General features: G+C 41.4%; 2 protein-coding genes across 2 annotated transcripts in view; both read right to left on the bottom strand.

The window, feature by feature from the left end:
- Positions 1-7,817, bottom strand: part of sort1a (sortilin 1a) — a 28,036-nt gene extending 20,219 nt beyond the window's left edge. The window contains exon 1 of the mRNA XM_072666043.1: positions 7,400-7,817. Within this exon, the coding sequence (XP_072522144.1) occupies positions 7,400-7,660 (261 nt within the window). The 5' untranslated portion in view covers positions 7,661-7,817. The remainder of the gene's footprint in view (positions 1-7,399) is intronic.
- A 1,495-nt stretch (positions 7,818-9,312) lies between these two features.
- On the bottom strand, positions 9,313-16,798 carry psma5 (proteasome 20S subunit alpha 5). Its single transcript, XM_072665801.1, has 10 exons — positions 16,741-16,798; positions 16,066-16,110; positions 15,866-15,932; positions 15,052-15,178; positions 14,742-14,809; positions 14,506-14,613; positions 13,650-13,708; positions 13,437-13,539; positions 11,503-11,589; positions 9,313-9,714 (listed from the first exon to the last, which is right to left on the bottom strand). Exons 2-10 carry the CDS (start codon positions 16,092-16,094, stop codon positions 9,637-9,639), a joined length of 726 nt encoding a protein of 241 aa, XP_072521902.1. The 5' UTR covers positions 16,095-16,110; positions 16,741-16,798; the 3' UTR covers positions 9,313-9,636.
- Between the last annotated feature and the right edge of the window lie 580 nt (positions 16,799-17,378).

Consider the following 17,378-nt stretch of genomic DNA (forward strand, 5'->3'; position numbering starts at 1 on the left):
TCGTGTAACCCACTCTGAGACAGCCCGTTACCCTGGGTTAAGCAGCACGTGCTCTCGAGAATGCCACAAAAACAACTTGTCCGGAACACCTGCACCAAATCTACAGCCAGGGTTCGCTTTCTCCAATGTTCTTCTTTTTATTTGGAGCAGCTGACGTCTCGCCTTCTCCATGCTGGAGGACACAAACAAAACCAAAAACAAACAAACATAAGAAACACTAAACAAACGGATACCCAGTAGGATTAGCTGACATTTTGATGTTGGCCAACTGTTGGCGGGCCTGCCAAGCCTGGCTTGGCTTTATGGAGGACAGGCTGTATAACCAAACATCTCCTCAAACGAACGCTCAGCCTCAGGGCGGCTCAAACTCACCCTGAAGTAGCGTTTAGAGACGCCAGGCTGTAAACTCTCAAGTCATGGCTGTTTATGGCTGCTGACCTCATTAGCACTTTGCGATGGCTAGACAACTGGGTTCGAGCATCTTCAAAACATGCAGGTCTTGTCAGGGTTTTCCGGTATGCAGTGGTCGGTACCTGCCAAAAAAAGTGGTCAAAAAAAGGACAACCGCTGAATCAGCAATGGGGTCATGGGCTCCTAAGGCTCATTGACGTGACCCAGGTCCAGGTCCCACTTCACAACTTACAGTACTTTAAGAATCTCCTGCTAATGACTTGAAGCCAGATACCACAGGATGCATTCAGAGGTCTTGTGGAGTTCATCCTTGAATGGTCAGATCTATTGGCACCATGCCTGCTGCCAGGCGTGGGCTAGAGGTGTATTAAGTTCCCCAGCATTAAGCTGTGGAGCAGTGGATTTGTGTTGGGGATGAGGTGGGGTAGGGTGGTGATCCAACATCCAACATCCTGGCCCCACTGAATGCAATCAAAGCTTCAGGATCTAGCAGAAAGCCTTCCCTGGACAGTAGAAACAGTTACTCTAACACTATTTTAATACCCCTGATTTCAATACAAGTAAAAAAGGGTCCCAATTCTTTTGTCTATGTATTTACTTTACTCCACTTCTCTTCAAGTTTAACAAAACTGAACACAGACTTTCCTGCCCATGTTCAGGAGGACTTTAGCATTTAAACCTGGGTTAACAGAGAAAGCTGTAGAAGCAGTTAACCACAGCTGCATTTGATAGGTTCTGTGAAGCTAAAACTTGGGTCAGTTCAACGTATTTCATGAGACAAGCCACTGGAGACAAACAAACAACTAACATGAGACTCAAATACTTGGAAAAACCATAATGAAGTCTTTCTTTTCATCCTTCTTCCTTTCTCTTTTGTCCTACCCCTATTACTACTTCTTTCCAGTGAATTCAATCATTAGGAGGATCCTCATTCTCTTCTGCTTCTTCTGGTTCCCAATTCCAAGAATCACCACAGCTCTAGGCTTCATAGAAGGGACTTTTCGTCTTACTCCTTCTCAGACTTTCCCAAAAAAAACATTTTTAAGAGGTTTGGGGAAAGCAGGCAAGCAAGAAAGAAAAAAAGGCCTATCCAATAGTAAGCTGCCCTTAGACAGGTGTGCAGCCAATAATACAGAAATGTGAGGGGGGAAAAAACTAAGAGCAAAAGCAGGAGACTGTGTTTGTGTTTTAGTTGGATGAACATGAAGCATTCCCTGCTGGCATGACTGACATTCAAAGGTCAAAAAAAAAAAAAATGTTCTCCCGAACATTAGAGTTACCTTTCTTCTGTAAAAGTGCATCTCAGACACCATCTACTGAACCTGTCCTATGAACAACTCACAAGCTGCCAAGTCCAGAATGTGTACTTATATGGGTGCACAATCATTTCAGAGCAAAACAACATGGTCACTTGTTGAAAGGCCGAACTGTGAGTGTGCTCATAGCTGTCGGTCCGTCTCGCAGGTCATAAATTCCACAGGGCAGGAGGAAATATTGAGAGACTACTACTACTGCATGTTTGCACATTTTAGGTAATGTCGGGGGAGCAGGGTGTGAGGTTTCGTACGGTTCAGTCCTTGAAAAAACAGAAAGTGGTTTTAGGAAACTCTTTAAATGTTCTTGGTAAAGCTGGATTCCAGCAAGCAGCTGTGGAGACCAGACTCTGCTGCACCTCATATTGGACTCATATTAAGGGCATGGATTAAAAGTTAGTGATGCTTTAGTCATAGAATTTGTGGACGTTGAGCAATATTCCACAAATTCTTTACCCAGCGCCTCTGGAGACTGTTACTTGCTGTGCATTGTAAAATTATGAGTTTCCTTTGGCTGCGCTGCTGATGTCTTTAGGGCCTCAACTAGCTCCAATAGATCCATATCTTAGAAAGCATGAAGTGGCAAAAGAAACAGGGCCAAAATGCTGGCCTCCAGACGAGGCTGCTATTACATGGCCATGTTCACAGGAATGGGTGTAACTTCTGAATAGCACCTCCAGGACTGTAGAGAAACATGGTCCTAGAAGGGAATAGTGGGGCAGCATTCTCACTTATGGTGTTTTTCCCATGGTATAGGTTTTGTCATGACCTTCATACCAGTATGGCACGAATAAGTGCAGATAATGCAATGTACAAACAGTGTAACAGTAACAGCCGTTGGGAACCAGCCATTGGGAACCAGAAGCCGTTGGTTTTGGTCTGGTCAAGAAGTAAACTAGCGATACAGCTTTCAATTTTGATCCAAAATGAATGAACACTCAAACTTGAACGACATCAAAACAAATACACCCCTCCTATCAGTGCTCCTTCAGAAGCTCAGACCCCAACCAAATCCATGCACGCACAAAAATAAGTCAATGTTACCCACCTATCGAGCCAGAATAGAGGAACACCCCTATCCCTTTTCGTGTCTTTCAACATTTGGTGGTCTCTCCACTGCCTCACCATATTTACATGTGTCTTTGCCCTTGTCTGATATAAGACCATCTTGTTCAGCTTTATTCTTCTTCTGTTTCAGATATTTTACTCTTTAGCCATTTCTCAGCCATCTCTTCATGACAATGCGTGTAGTTCAACACGTCAAGTCAAGCAAGTGTCAAGACACACAGCTCCCCCTCCCCCTCCCAATGCCCTCTCAATCACCCGCCCCATGCATGATGACAAACGCCCCCTGTCGCTGACTGGCTGGAAAAGTGTTTCTTTGTTTCCCAAATTACGAAGCCAGGGCTGAGTACGGACACTGGACTTTTCCCCAGTACATGTACTGAGAAAATACCAGAGAGCTAGCAAGCTGTGAGGAAAACAAAAACTGTAATGGGCTGAAATCATATATAGTGCCTCTAAAACTGTTACACCCTTGTTAAAAACACACTGGTCAAGCAATAATCCCAACTGTTAAAGACTGCTCTGCTTTACTCTGAGGCAAATAATTTACTTTTGCACTTTAATTCATCAAAACCCACTGAGCTGGGTTAAAGGGCTTGTTTGCATATCAAAGCTCATTGGAAAAAACAATAATCTGATAAAGATTAACAGATAAATATACTTTGCAGCCCTGCTGAATCATAGCCTTGCCTCCAAACTTTCCTGTTTTAAGCATGGACAGTGAAGCAGCAGCAAAACTGCGGTCTCCTTGACAAACACACGCTCTCTACATTCAGGCCCATTCCACCGCTTTAAGAATTTGTCAGCCTGCCACTCATCTTTGCCAGAAAGAATACAAGGCAGTGTGCGCCAATAGGCCGACCATAAAAGAACTGGCTCCGCTTCCACTCGGCATTGATCAGCGGCGCTGTGCTAAACTTCCCCTCGCTTTCATGCAGAATGTTCTGGATTTGCCTGGAGTAATAAAGCACCGAGCTCCAGTGCTGTTTCAACAAACAGAAAAACGCTCAGCATAGAGTTCACTTGGCACGGAGGATGCTCATCCCCGTTTTCTCACAATGCCTGCGCTATTAATGCAATCTCTGCACAGGGAAAGGTCAGGAGAGGCAGAAACGCTGGAAGAATGTAGCTAATTGAATCAACACGAGAAAGAGACAGAAATAGAGTGAGAAAGGGCTGAAGACGGAGAGAAATGAGAAAGAAAAAAAAAGGAGAAAGACTGAAAAGAAAAGTTAGCAGAACTTCAGGATCTGTTGTAATGACTTCTATTTTACAGGTAAACTTTCAGTGGAGGACCAGTTGAAGACCAAGTGCCGGTGTTTGCATTTCGCATTTTCACACTTGGGTGCTTCCCGTCACCAGTTCACACTGTTGTGCACCATGATTTCGCTCCCTTTTGGCAGAAGTGTCAGTCAGAGGTGCCACAAAGTTTCAAATGGCTTCACTGTGGAGCTGGCATTTTGGCATTGGACAGATATCTGCAGAACATGCTGGATGGTATATCAATGGGGGGGGGGGGGGGGGGGGGGGTGTTGGTGGGGGGCAAGATGATGAGCAGAGATCATGTGAAACTCTGTTAGCTGTGTGTAACTACCTGTGGGGTAGGATAATGGCCTGCTTCAAGAGCTTCAGAAGAGCTTCGGTTAAAAACGTATTCTTCAAACACTGGGCTGTGTATTGGCAAGGACCTGGTAATATGATGCGTATCACGAGACAGGGGTTACGATTCAATACGCTGCGATGTATTGCGAGTTTTCAAATCTAATTTTAGGAAAACAAGTCATTATGTGCATAAAACCTGAGCAAAGGAATATGCATATTTACATATTCATGAGTACAACGCTGCTCTCCAACACTTAAGAGTTTTTCCATGTAAATGATTCATTAAAAAATACAATACAATACTGTGTTTGTGGGAATAGAGGGTATGCACTGACGTCACATATCTGCTGGAGCACCCCCTTTAGTCGGACTGAGCAGCAAAACATTTGCCTGCAGCGTTTATTAGGTAAAACAGCCAAAACGGAAAAGAAACAAGGGACTATCTGCCCAAATCAAAGGCAGCTGGTCCATCCAAATGACCAAAGAACCAATGTGTTCATGGACACTGATATGTAGTCAGGAACGTCCAGCTAACTGAGGCCCAACTCTTTCCAAGCACATTTAATAGATCGGATCATCCAGGTTTGCTTGCTTTCACTTTTAATCAAACGGCATGTTGCTAAATTTTCCACTATAGTAGGCTTGACATTAGACATTAAAAGACAAGCAGTGATGTAGCTGCCCTAATTATTAATATGCAATAACAAGCTCATTCTCAAAACACTGAAAATGTAAACACCACCACAAATACCAAAAATCACTAAAGATCTGAAATACTACATTTAAAATGGGTAGTTTTTTTTATTAAAGGAAGATTTGGTTGTGTTCCTCCTATGCTGAGTGCAGCCTTGGCAAAGCAGAATCATCTGATTCCTTAAGGTCAGTGCCTAATCACTCACTCACACACACACACACACACACACACACACACACACACACACACACACACACACACACAAACTTAGTTTAGGCATTTCAAGTTGTGCGCCAAGGCCAAGATTACACTTGTTTATTTCACTTGTTATGAATGCTATTTATCTCTGCAGGTACTGGCTGTTTAACGTTCTTGGCAGTGAACAGCTGAACTCCTAGTCAAAAGTCATTGTTTGAGAAACTCTGTCCAAAACACAAATTAGTGAGGTTAAAAAGCCTTATATTATACATAAATAGCTTATTATATTTGCATTATTTGCAATATTTCAGTTTACACTCACATTTTGTCAAGATTTCATGATATATGGACCAACAGAAACGCTCCACTTATTGAGTTCCATTGAAAGTTAAGAAGGATTTACCTGTAAAATTGCTGTTACATATGCGATATATAAAATGGGCTTCAGACAAGGTAGAAAAAAATCATCTCTGTAATGCTGTGGCCCGGAAGAAACCCAGTTTGACATTCCTGCTTTTAGGCACTGGGCCATTAGTACTGTATTCTCTCTGTCTGCTGAATTAGGGTCAGTTCAACAAGAGGAAAGACTACACTGGCGTATTGCAGGGTTTTTTTCTGTGACTAAGAACCAACAGATCAGAGGAGAGGTGAGGTCTGATGTGTGCTAGATCACCACATGTTCCTAACCCGGCTATACCTGCATCCAGAGATGCTTTTGGGGCCTGGAATTTTATCAGTGTTCTGGGCAAGTGTACACACAAAGGAATACGCCACCATACAGGCAGATCTTATCGTCCGAGCCCATGTTCCCTGAGCATCTGAAGGAGTCCGTGGCAAGTTCCGATGGTTTGTATTTGTCTTTCCACCACAGACAACTCTTTATTTATAGCTGAATACCAAATGGCCCATATAGCCAGACTTGTTGGGTGGAGGAGGCTTTGCTTCATGACCTACACAGTGAAATATGCAGGGAGCAGGGAGTCATTTGAAATGCAGCCTGTACAGATATATGGATCACGGCAAGTGACGTCAGTTATGCATATGCAGCAGATCGCCTAACTAAAAACTCCAAATCTGAAGCATGTATGTGGCAAAGCTGATGTAAAAGAAGACATATGCTAATTAGGCAAATCTAGAGAAGTAGAACCAAGATTTTGACAGTAAAACTGGACAAGGTGAATGCGTAAGATGTTTAGGTGAGCCATTTAGGTGATCCCAACTTTTGGGACAAGTTGAACACCCCTGTCGCTATATGCAATCAAATCCTCGCAGTAATGCTACAACATCGAGTAGAAAGCCTGTTTAATACCCTGGATTTTGAAATACTTTTGTCCATACAGTGTATGTTTTAGATCATTACCCTGCTGTAGAAGGCATCCTCTTCTCAGCATCACTCCTGTAACAGATAGTTTGCATCCAATTCCACTGGTAGCGACACAACCCCAAAGCATGACACATCCACCCCCATGCTTCACAGTTGGCAAGGTGTTCTTTTCATAGTTCTCCAGATCAGCTATTTCCTAATAACAATCTCACCGTAAAAACCTGTAAAAGCTGTAAATGTGTAAAAAGCTGTAAATCTATAGTCTAGGCATGGCTAATATGACAATATTCTATCGTATAGTGATACATTTTGTAATCGTGATGCACAATCTGCTTTTCTAAGCATATCGAGGATATGGCCAGTGCCTAAAGCAACCAATGGTTTTAAATATCGTGATTTTTTTATTTTTTTTTTATTTTTTTTTAACCATATCGCCCAGCCCTCCAGTCTTGTGGGCACTGGATACCTAATGTTTGATAAATGTTAGCACAAGGTTTGAGGGGTGAGATCTGATTCAGCTGACAGATGCTAATTACAATTAGTGACATGTCCCATGAGGATTTGCTAATGAAGACCTGAGACCTGAGACAACCACGTGTGTCCACATGTGCAAAGATTGTGTAATTTGGACAAGGATGTCCAAACTGTCCCTAACAACTGTAAATGTGTCCCAAAGTTACCACTGACCACCCTGAGCTCACTGAAAGCTGACTGTACTGCACAGAACAGTGTGAGGCTACAGCTCCTCCACCTCCAACAGGGTCCGTCTAAAGCTGAGTAAACAGCACTCACAGTGTGTGTGTTGTCCTTTAGCCTGGACCCATAGCCCTGCAGGGAACCACACGAGTCGCCAGCGGACCCTTCGCTCCTTTTCACCTTCCTGTGGCCCGTTATCGCCGGCGGTAACCCTTTAACGCCGGGAGCGGTCCTCCATGTGTGGCTCTTCGCGAACGTCGCCTGGGACCCCCGAGCGAGCCGCACTCCGTCCTCAAAATGCACACACAGCGCCACGGAAAACAACAAAACCGTAACACAGTGGCAAACGGTTCTCATATTTACTCTAAATGACACAAAAAGTTGTGTACTAATTTACTCTAAACGTTTGACAGGACTGGACATCTCAACGACGTTTCCAACGGTCACTCCACGACTCATCTCGCTTAAAGTGAAGCCGTTGGCCGTTGTGTACACTGATGCTCGAGCTCGAGCTCGAGCAGTAGGGGCGGGCCGTGCACCGATTGGTCGATTCAAACCGCCCATTCGCTAAACTTCGCAGACGTGATTGGCCGCGCTAGGCCGTCCCTCGTGTTTTATTGGACAATTGCCGTGTCATTTCCACACAGCCTGCCCTAAGGCGAGGTGAAGTTAAGTTAAAGCGAACCAGTGCTCTGAAAGTGGGTAAGCCGCTGCCTCCTAGTGCTCGGTGTGCCGGCCCTGATTGGCTAGGGCGGCACCAACCTCTTCTTCTCCCTGTTAAAGAGGACAAAGGGTCCATATAACGGGCCACAATGTACTAAATAACTTGCTAACTAAGTACCTCCCATTCTCAACTTTGGTCCTGGAGGACCACCATCCTGCACATTTAGGTATTTGACCTGATTCCAGCACAGCTGGGCCAACTTATCAACTTATTAATATGCACTTAATGAGTTGAAGTGGGCGTGTCAAAGTAGGGGTGGCAGAAACAGGAGCAGAGCAGGACCACAAATTGTCCAAAAAATATATACAGTAAAGGTATTTCCCAGATTTAGTGATATTTTATATATTCACTATGTATTTTATATAAACTGATCATAATAGTGAAATGTTCCCCATGAAATAGTGGTGTTATCATAAGCAAGCTGGGCTGTTTCCCATAAGCACCATATTAAGATCATCTTAACTTGGAGGTAGAGTACGAGAGAGAGCGGTATGGGATTCAAGATCATTTGAGAGATCAATATGATACTCCCTTAACCATCAAAAAAACTGAGCCCCGATTATTTTGACTGAGCAATTTTTTGCAATGATACGAAACCAACACATTTACATACACATATTTTCCACCTACTGTAGTTCAGCTCCACCCATGTATACTGAAGCTACAACCGCTTTAGTCTGGATTGCTTTTTGAACAACCCAGGCAATCAAAAGAGTGCTCATTTACATATAACATGCCTAATGGTACACTAACATACAGTCTAATGTTTTTATACTTGAGGATAGCGGTTGAACAACAGTCATGTAAAATAAGGTACCACTATCCTGCGCACTTGTACTAACCCACATTACACATATAAGTGGAACCTTACTAATCTCATGGTTACTGTAGGAGACGAAACCTTGTATAATCTCCATTGAAAAACATGGACCAGTAAAATGTGGCAATGCGGAGAAGCCATACATCAACATAAGCTCACCATAATACATGCCAAACAATGACCAGGGCAGTATAATGCAGTGGAAGCAGAGGAGCTGTGTTTTCAGGAGTGAATAAGCTCCAACCAATACCTTTGGGATGAGCTGGAGTGGCGTGTGTGATCCAAAACTAACTTCCAACAAGCTTAACTGGATATTTTCATACTCCTACACAGCTGACCATTGCAAGAAGGTTCTGATAATTATCTGATAGGCTGAATCAGGTGGGGTTAGATGTGGCGGTGCATGAAGTGTCCAGACCTGTGATGAAGAAACACTCTCGGGCGCAGAATTCACACAGCACTCAATTCTTTCAGAATACAACAGTTTATTAACGTATTGATTTGTAACAAAAAAAACCTACCCCCCACCCTCCCCATTTATTACTTTTTTTTTCACTCCACTACAAGTACTGATGTTCTGTTGCCTGTACAGAACTGTAGAAACAATTCTGGATTGACAGAAGAAAGAAAGGGGAAAAAAACAGTATAAAGAGTGTACTGTGGTCTGAACAGGCAAACCTTCAAACGCAGCCAGGCTGCTAGTAGGTTGGCTGTTACTCGGTGACAATATGCACAGAGCTGCGTGAGGATTCTCCAAAGGAACATCAGTCAGGTCTGCGCAGGAGAACACTAGATGTCCTTGATCACGTCCTCCAGTTCCTCTTTTGTGTACATGTGGAAGGTCTTGCCTGGCTCTACTGTAGCAAGCTGAGAAAGATACAAATCAGAAGGATATTAAGATTAGGAAGAGATTTTCCTGCAGGTTTGTGGTCTAAACAAAAAATAAAGCCTTTTTATTGGAGGTTCGAATCTTAAGACTCCATTCACTGGCTAGAAACGCAGTCCATACAAAAGTACTTTTTTTAGGAGAAGAAGCAGGACCATGTGATATTTCCCAAAGACAAGACTTCCCATCCAAGCTCTCATATGACTTGGACCAGGCACATGTCAACTTGGTGCACCTGGTTCCATGAAGAACCATTTTCCATTTTTATAATAGAGATGTGCGACAGTGAGGAACCTTTTAATGGCTTAAAGAACGTTGTTGATTTTAAGGTTCATTACTAATTTAACGGTTCTTCACAGTCACACGTCCTACGTAAATGGTTGTATATGGAACTACTTAAAGAATCCTTGTGTAGCACCTAGTATTTTTGCAATGTGGAAAGAACATAGAAGTTGGGGACTTCTGAAAGGCCTTTTAAAGGTCTTGTTTAGAATGCAAGCAAATCAGATAGGTTTCTTAAATCAGATCAGGTGAGCGGACTGTCCGCACTGTTAGTTGTAAGTGATCAGATCATATTTGCGTGTCCAGACAGCACAAACCTATCTGAATGGGTCGCTGTGTTAACATAGGCGAACTGCCTTTATACACTGAAGCAGGAGAGATGGAGGTCGCTCTGACACTCAAATCGGATGTCAAAAGGTTTCTTTTGGGTCAAGTACAGTGCAACAATGTGTCCATCTGTATAAATCAGACTGAAATTTAAATGGATTTATGGATGGATTGCATTTAAATCCACATACAAAAGTAATATAGATCCAATTTTCAAAAAAAAAAAAAAAATTCATTTGGTTTTTGGCTGCCCAGACTACCAAAAATCAATCTGGATACAGTCTAGATATGCCAAAAATCGGACTTGGGCTGGCAGTCTGACCATGACCAAAGAACCTTTGGAGCACCAATAGATTTGTAGATGACCTGAAAGCAATGTTCATCATCACATTATCAACACAAGCAAAGAAGAACTCTGAGTACTAAACCTGTGTGCATGTGTGTGCACGTTCAAAGCAAATAACTTAGTTTTGGCACTTTGCTGGTGGCAAACTAAGTCCAGTGTTTGTTAGCAACATTAGCCTAGTATCTTTTACATTCTACAATGACAGAAGATGCATGCAAACAACATGCAAAATCACAAATCAACCTGCTGTTTTGGAGTGCCGTTTTAAGGGGAGGCAATTGGGACGACATCTGGATACACACTACCATGTATTGAGACACATGGGACAACTGTTTTTTTCCAAAATCAAGTGTATTTAAGTGTATCCTGTTTTTGTTGGAGCAACTGTATGTACTGTTATGGTACAATAGTTGAGGTGAGTAGTTCTCCTAGATTTTTGGAGCATCTCTGTGAGGATATGACTGCATTCAGCGACAAGAGCGTTAGGGAGGTCAGGATGCAGGATGCTTCACAGCTCAATGCTGGGGGGTTTTATACCCCTCTAGCCCATGCCTGGCATTAGACATGGTGGCAATAGGTTCATGTTTATCTGCTTCAGAGAGTATGATTCCATTGGCTGCATTTCTTTACAGGGGCTAAGCAAGCTATGTGCGTGTGCATCCATTAGCAGGGGTGTCCACAAACATTTGGACCTAGAGTGTATCTTACTCCAGCATGAGAATTTTTCATCACAGTGTCCAGATGTTTACTACTGCTGACCAGAGTTTACAATAAAGGAAGGAGCATCTGAGGCTGAGTGCATGTTGTAGATTACCTCAATGTTAGTAGCGTTCAGCTTCTCCTCCATAACCTGTTTCAGGATGGTGAGGGAAGACTTGATGGCTTCTTTTAATGTCATGGACTGGAAAAAAATAACATACATAACAAACATAAGCACATTTAGATTGTTCTGATTGACTAGCACTTCTCAATCCCCACATAATAACATAAGAACTATTTAAGCATTTCTATTGGTTCATTCAGCATGAAATATATATGCCACAATATAATGATCAAGGGTTGTGTCAAAAAGTGGGAAACGTCAAAAAATGGAGACTCAAGGTTTTTGCCTGACAGTAATCTGATGCCATATTAATACTTTATTACTGTATTATTATCTGCCGTTTGTACTGAGGTACATACAGTCTCAGTGTGAACAGTTAACACAAGCTACATAAGGATTCATCCAGTATGAGTAATATCTATCCAGTTCATTCTGAATTGGCTTCTTGATCAGGGCTATTTCTAAGTGAAATCAGACTTTGTCTTCTCAGATTTAAGAAGAAAAGGGAAGGAAACAGGATGCAGTTATCAGTTAGTCTCTGTTTGTCTGCAGCCTAAAACAACCCTGATGATCTGAAGGCCACTGAATGCTTATTAGATTGCAGGATCACATGAACGAAGTGGTGACCGAAGTTAAACTGGGTAAGTATGTTGTACTGGAAACGGTTAGGTAGGCGGGGTGGGGGTATAAAAGGGGCCCTTGTCCATCTCATTACCTCAGCCCAGGGTTACATTTGCTCCCAGGAGATTCGCTTCTTTAAACTCTGCAAGACTAAACTGGATAAGGTCCATAGAGCTACTATTAAAGTACTAGCTGCTATTTTGGCTGCATGTCATTCATACAATTATTAGAAATATATTACTACATGGTCATTACTGTGCAACTCCGAGATATGCCTGATTGCTTGGCCAAAATAATGTACTTTTGTTGGTTTTCATGAATACCTTGGTTCATAAAAACACTCAAACACCTCTTCAGAACTGTGATTGGTTAAGACACCAACAGCACAGTACTCTGACACTACTACTCTGCAATACTGATGTCATAAGCCTAAAGCACAATACACAGTGCAGTCCTAGCTACTACACAACATTAAAGCCATGAACCAAGTCACCAAACTTCCAATTACCATACATTACTCTAGATCTTCCTGCAGGGACGGTCTAACCACACCGAATCCAAAAGCAGCAACTGAGGCCTAGTCAGTATTGTCTCCTTTCCCAGTCAACATCAGAAACAATGACGCCATTCTTCCTAAGGAGGTACTAGAACGCCTGTGAACGCTCTGTCCAAATGACTCTCTGTTAAGCACAAGCCATCAGAATGACAGAGGAGCACGCCCTACCCGGCAGATTAGCACAACACCATGCATCAGTGTGACATGGCTCTGTGCACGGTTGGCTGATGTGAATGATACTAGTGTAATAAGAAGACATTAATCACAATATTTTGTGGTTGGGGTTAGTAATCTGTTCTGTCTCTAACTACAGAGGTCGAAACTGCCTCTGAAAGCACATCAGCACACGAACTGAGCATTGGGCGATTTGTGCGTTTCCACAAAAAAACATACTAGGAAAGACGAGCATCTTTTGAGCCAGGCGTTCACATCCAACCCAGGTGTCTGACCAAACGAGCACAAATTTCCACAGACACACACTCATAATTTTGTAGAAATGATAGAGGAAGCTCATATATAAAAGTATTTGGTCACCTGTTCATTCATAGTTTCTGCCAAAAATCAAGAGAATTAATTCATTCATAATAAATATTATTATGTTTTTGTTACCGCTTCTTCAGGCCAGGGAAAGCTCTGTACTAGATTTATTATTTTTTTTGTATTTTTTTTTTTTTTTTTTGAGAATTCGATTACATTCAACAACATTTGGACACATAGTGTACATTGTGAACGGTCACCAAACCTGTACCTTGTGGTAGACTTCCTGCAAAGAGCTCTGAGCGCCCTCAGACGCTGATCCAATGGCCCGGGCATCACACTGCACAAACGTGCCCGAGGGGTCCATATGGTACCTTTATAACATATAAATGAGACAAAATGCAGTTGTAAATTATAATATGATTAGAAATATCATACATAAAATAAACAGATTTCTTAGGTCTTAGGTTAAGTGTATGCTTACAGCTGGGGTCCCTTTTCATCCACACCTCCAAAAAGCAAGGCAACACCAAAGGGACGGCTCTGGGTGACAGACAAACAAAATGCTTATTATTATTATTATTATTATTATTATTATTATTATTATGAGGGCTGCCCCTGAAAGCTGCACATTTTTGGAGACATTTTTTTTGGAGAATCCCAGAAAACTTAAATGTGAGCTCTGTCTGCATAAATTCACTTATCAGTCAACAACATTTCACATATTGCTATAGGTGGTCATTCAATCTGGGCAGATTGGGTAAATGGGTAAATTTCTGTCAGGTCTATCATTTTTCTTTCTATATGAAAATAATACAAACCTTGACTAATTTATTTTATGTTTAAAATTTTATGTTAAATAAAGAAGCAGGATGATCCTATTAAAGAAGTGATGTGAATGTTTAAACTGATATAAAAAATAAAAACATTACTTTAAACAAATACGCGGCACACATTTTAAACAAATACGAATATTCCACAAATCCATATAGTACTGTTTTGTTGTTTTTAATGTAACAAATATCTATAAAATCTTTTTAAATCTTTTTAAATTACCCTCAGTGGCTAGTGATATAAAGAAATGCATTGGAGGCCTTAAATATGGTCATCAAGCTCCATTTTTTACAAAAGGTTTTCTCTTCTAAACCCCTTCTGAAACTAACTTCAAACCTTCAAAACTTCCATTCACAGTTTGTTTGGCCTGAAAAGTTTGTAATAATGATGATATTATGATGATATGATGCTGTGAATGTGCTTAAAGTGAACTGTGACAAGTCTGTGTGCAACCTCACTAACCATACCAACACTCAGAACTTCATCAGCCCTCTAATGTGTCTCACCATGGCACCAGGGTCTGCGTCCTCCTCTCCAAACTGAAGAGCCAGGTTAGACACCGCCTGAGTCACACTTTCTACCGTCATCGTCTCATTGTAGGTGAACCAGTGGTTCTGCAGTTGGGGAGGGGGAAACAGCACGTCAGACAAGAGACACATTACGTGATGGACAGCAAAGTAGTACTATTGTAGACTTGGATACAAAATTGTGTGTCATTCTAATGGCAAAGAAATGCACTGACCTGTGTTTCCACTCGTGCTTTGTCAATAAGCGTTTTGGCATCAGCTATCAATCCACTCATAGCACAACCTGAGGTAAAAACATCAGACATCAGACTAACTACCACTTTACCAAGGCATCAAACCACTTCCAACAAATATTTCATCCAGCACTTTCTGCTGATACTGTCCCCAATACTGATATGCAAGTGACATAAGTGTTTTTTAATAGTAGAATAAAAACAAATCATTAAATAATTTATAGGTTTAAGTGGTTCCCTAAAGATCGACTATAGCTCAACGGATTCAGCACCTGTACAGTGGCTGCCTTACCGATGTGAGTGTCAATCTCTACGATCTTCTCGATACTGCTGGGCTCCATCAATGGCGAGGTGATTCTCTTCTCTACGGCGAGACACACTCCTTCTGACGTTTGGATGCCAATGGCCGTGGATCCTAGCTGCAAAACACACAAAATGAGAGTGACGGGAAGGTTTAAACAACATTAGAAATCTACTAAGTACTGCTGCACTCGTGACCTTCCATACCAAGACCATTTGGCTTGGCTGTTTTCATAATGCAATGTCTAAAGTGCATTCAACTATAAATGTTTTGGGCATTTGCATTTGGGCAGAAATTTGGTGGAGATAAAAAAATAAAAAGTTGTGATACTTTCATGTTTACCTCCACTAGTGCCAATAAACAGCCCTTTTAAACTTTTACCAGCTTACAGCTGTATAAAATTGAATCTGTATAAATCTATCTGCCACATAATTTTATTACGTAACTGTTATTCTACCCATTACATTGCTTGTACAAAGGCAACACAAAATGCACATACACGTAATTTAAGTACCTTTTCTTTTGCCATTTACTTTAAAAATGCATATCACAACATATTATATATTTTTAATAGTTTATTTCTATGTTTTACATTACAGCAGGTAAAAGCCACTTTCTTTAATAATGCATAAGTACAAAAAGTTAGAAAAAAAAAAAAAACTGACACGGCAGAGTCGGATGTGAATAAATTCACTAGGACAGTCTAATCACACCTCTAATCCCATGTGAACACTTCTTAAGTACAACAGACAAGACTTTATATACTGATCATGTGTATTTGCAAAAGCAAACAAATCTGTAATACCTTGATAGCTTCGATGGCATATTCCACTTGAAAAAGTCTTCCCTCTGGAGAGAAAGTGTTCACGCCTCTGAAGACAGAAATTTGTCATGTTAAACAACACATAACAGACTTACTGTGGTCCAGCGTGACTCTGCATCTGATAACAGTAAAAGCTCCCAATTGAAAGTGAAAGTAACTTCTAAAAGGTTTGCAAATCTCACCTGTCGTATTCTGATCTCGTCAGGAACATCCTGAATAAGAAATGTCTAAAAGGAGACAAATAAAACAAGCGTTATAAACTTTAACAAACAGAGAAAACACGAAAGAAACTAGTTCACAGTTAAGTTGAGCAAACAGTGCAGCGCTGTTGGCCTGACCGTGCGAAAAAGCCTTCAACCTATCAGAGAAGGACATCGCAGTAGCTGATTGGGCGATTTAGAGACTGGAGGCGGGGCCAGTGCGATTTCTGTCCGCACGATTGGCTGAACGTTCTGTCAGTCACAAAGCGTGCTCCCATTCAAGCAAGCACTTGCTAAATCATCACTCCATTCATAACCGCTTATTAGACATTTACACCAAATCTGAGCGATTTTATTTCATTATGCAGATGTGCACTGCTGGCACAGTGGCGGGAACGCATAACCTGGTCCTTCATACCCCCGCGACCGTTGAATACAAGCAGAGAAACCAGGTGTAGCATAGCCCGCTAACCCCAGAACTCCCAACTCCAGTGAGTCACCGCGTTAGCCGCTCAAGCTCTATTTACAACAACTTCGCTTAGCAGAGCATGGAAATCAGCTCAGAAAGGCTGGGAAATATCGGTAAATCCTCCGAGACTGTAGACAAACACCTGGATTCATAACTTTCCCAGAATAAAAGAGTTTAGAAGGACAAACCTGCGGCTGAAGAGTGAGTCTGCTTGTTTCAACTGTGCAGGAAGCGGGCTTGTGTAACTGCTCCGAAGAAACAACGAGACCCGGGACTTTTTGGTTCCCACGTGCTGAAAAATGATAGAGAACATAATGGCACTTTAGTGTCATAATGAAAAAATAGATATTTCAGATTACTAAACTATGTATAATAATATACAGTAAGTATTATTATAATTGTTGTTTTTATCATTGTTTATTAGTCTTTTATCGTTAATAATGTGATATTTTAATCCACAAAAAATATTGCTTTAGTAAGAATGACCTTAGCACCACTATTAGCTTGTGGTGAATCTTCAGCCGGTTAAATTACATGTGATGTATTATGTCATGGTTTTCTGCATGTTGACTACCCCACATATACACAAACATTTTCAAATGTTAATGTTTCAGAAACTTAAACAATAATAAATAATAATATAATACTTTATAAAAAAAATACACAATTAACTGTAATAAACAAAATATGTTATAAAATATGTTACAGCTGACATGGTATCCGTAGATTACTCTATTATGAATATAATATGTAGTCTAAACACTAATACACACGTTATCACTCTAATCACAGAGCACATCACAGAGTCACAAAGGTTTTCAGATCA

The sequence above is a fragment of the Salminus brasiliensis genome, chromosome 21 (genome assembly GCF_030463535.1).
Source record: "Salminus brasiliensis chromosome 21, fSalBra1.hap2, whole genome shotgun sequence".
Taxonomy (NCBI): Eukaryota; Metazoa; Chordata; class Actinopteri; order Characiformes; family Bryconidae; genus Salminus; species Salminus brasiliensis.

What these genes read in the sequence shown, in the direction of transcription:
- psma5 (XM_072665801.1), bottom strand. Translation starts at nt 16,094, where the DNA reads ATGTTCCTGACGAGATCAGAATACGACAG. An exon ending in AAGCACGAGTGGAAACACAG is followed by an intron (nt 14,614 to 14,741) that starts GTCAGTGCATTT and finishes CCCCAACTGCAG; the next exon opens with AACCACTGGTTCACCTACAA. An exon ending in GATGAAAAGGGACCCCAGCT is followed by an intron (nt 13,540 to 13,649) that starts GTAAGCATACAC and finishes TATGTTATAAAG; the next exon opens with GTACCATATGGACCCCTCGG.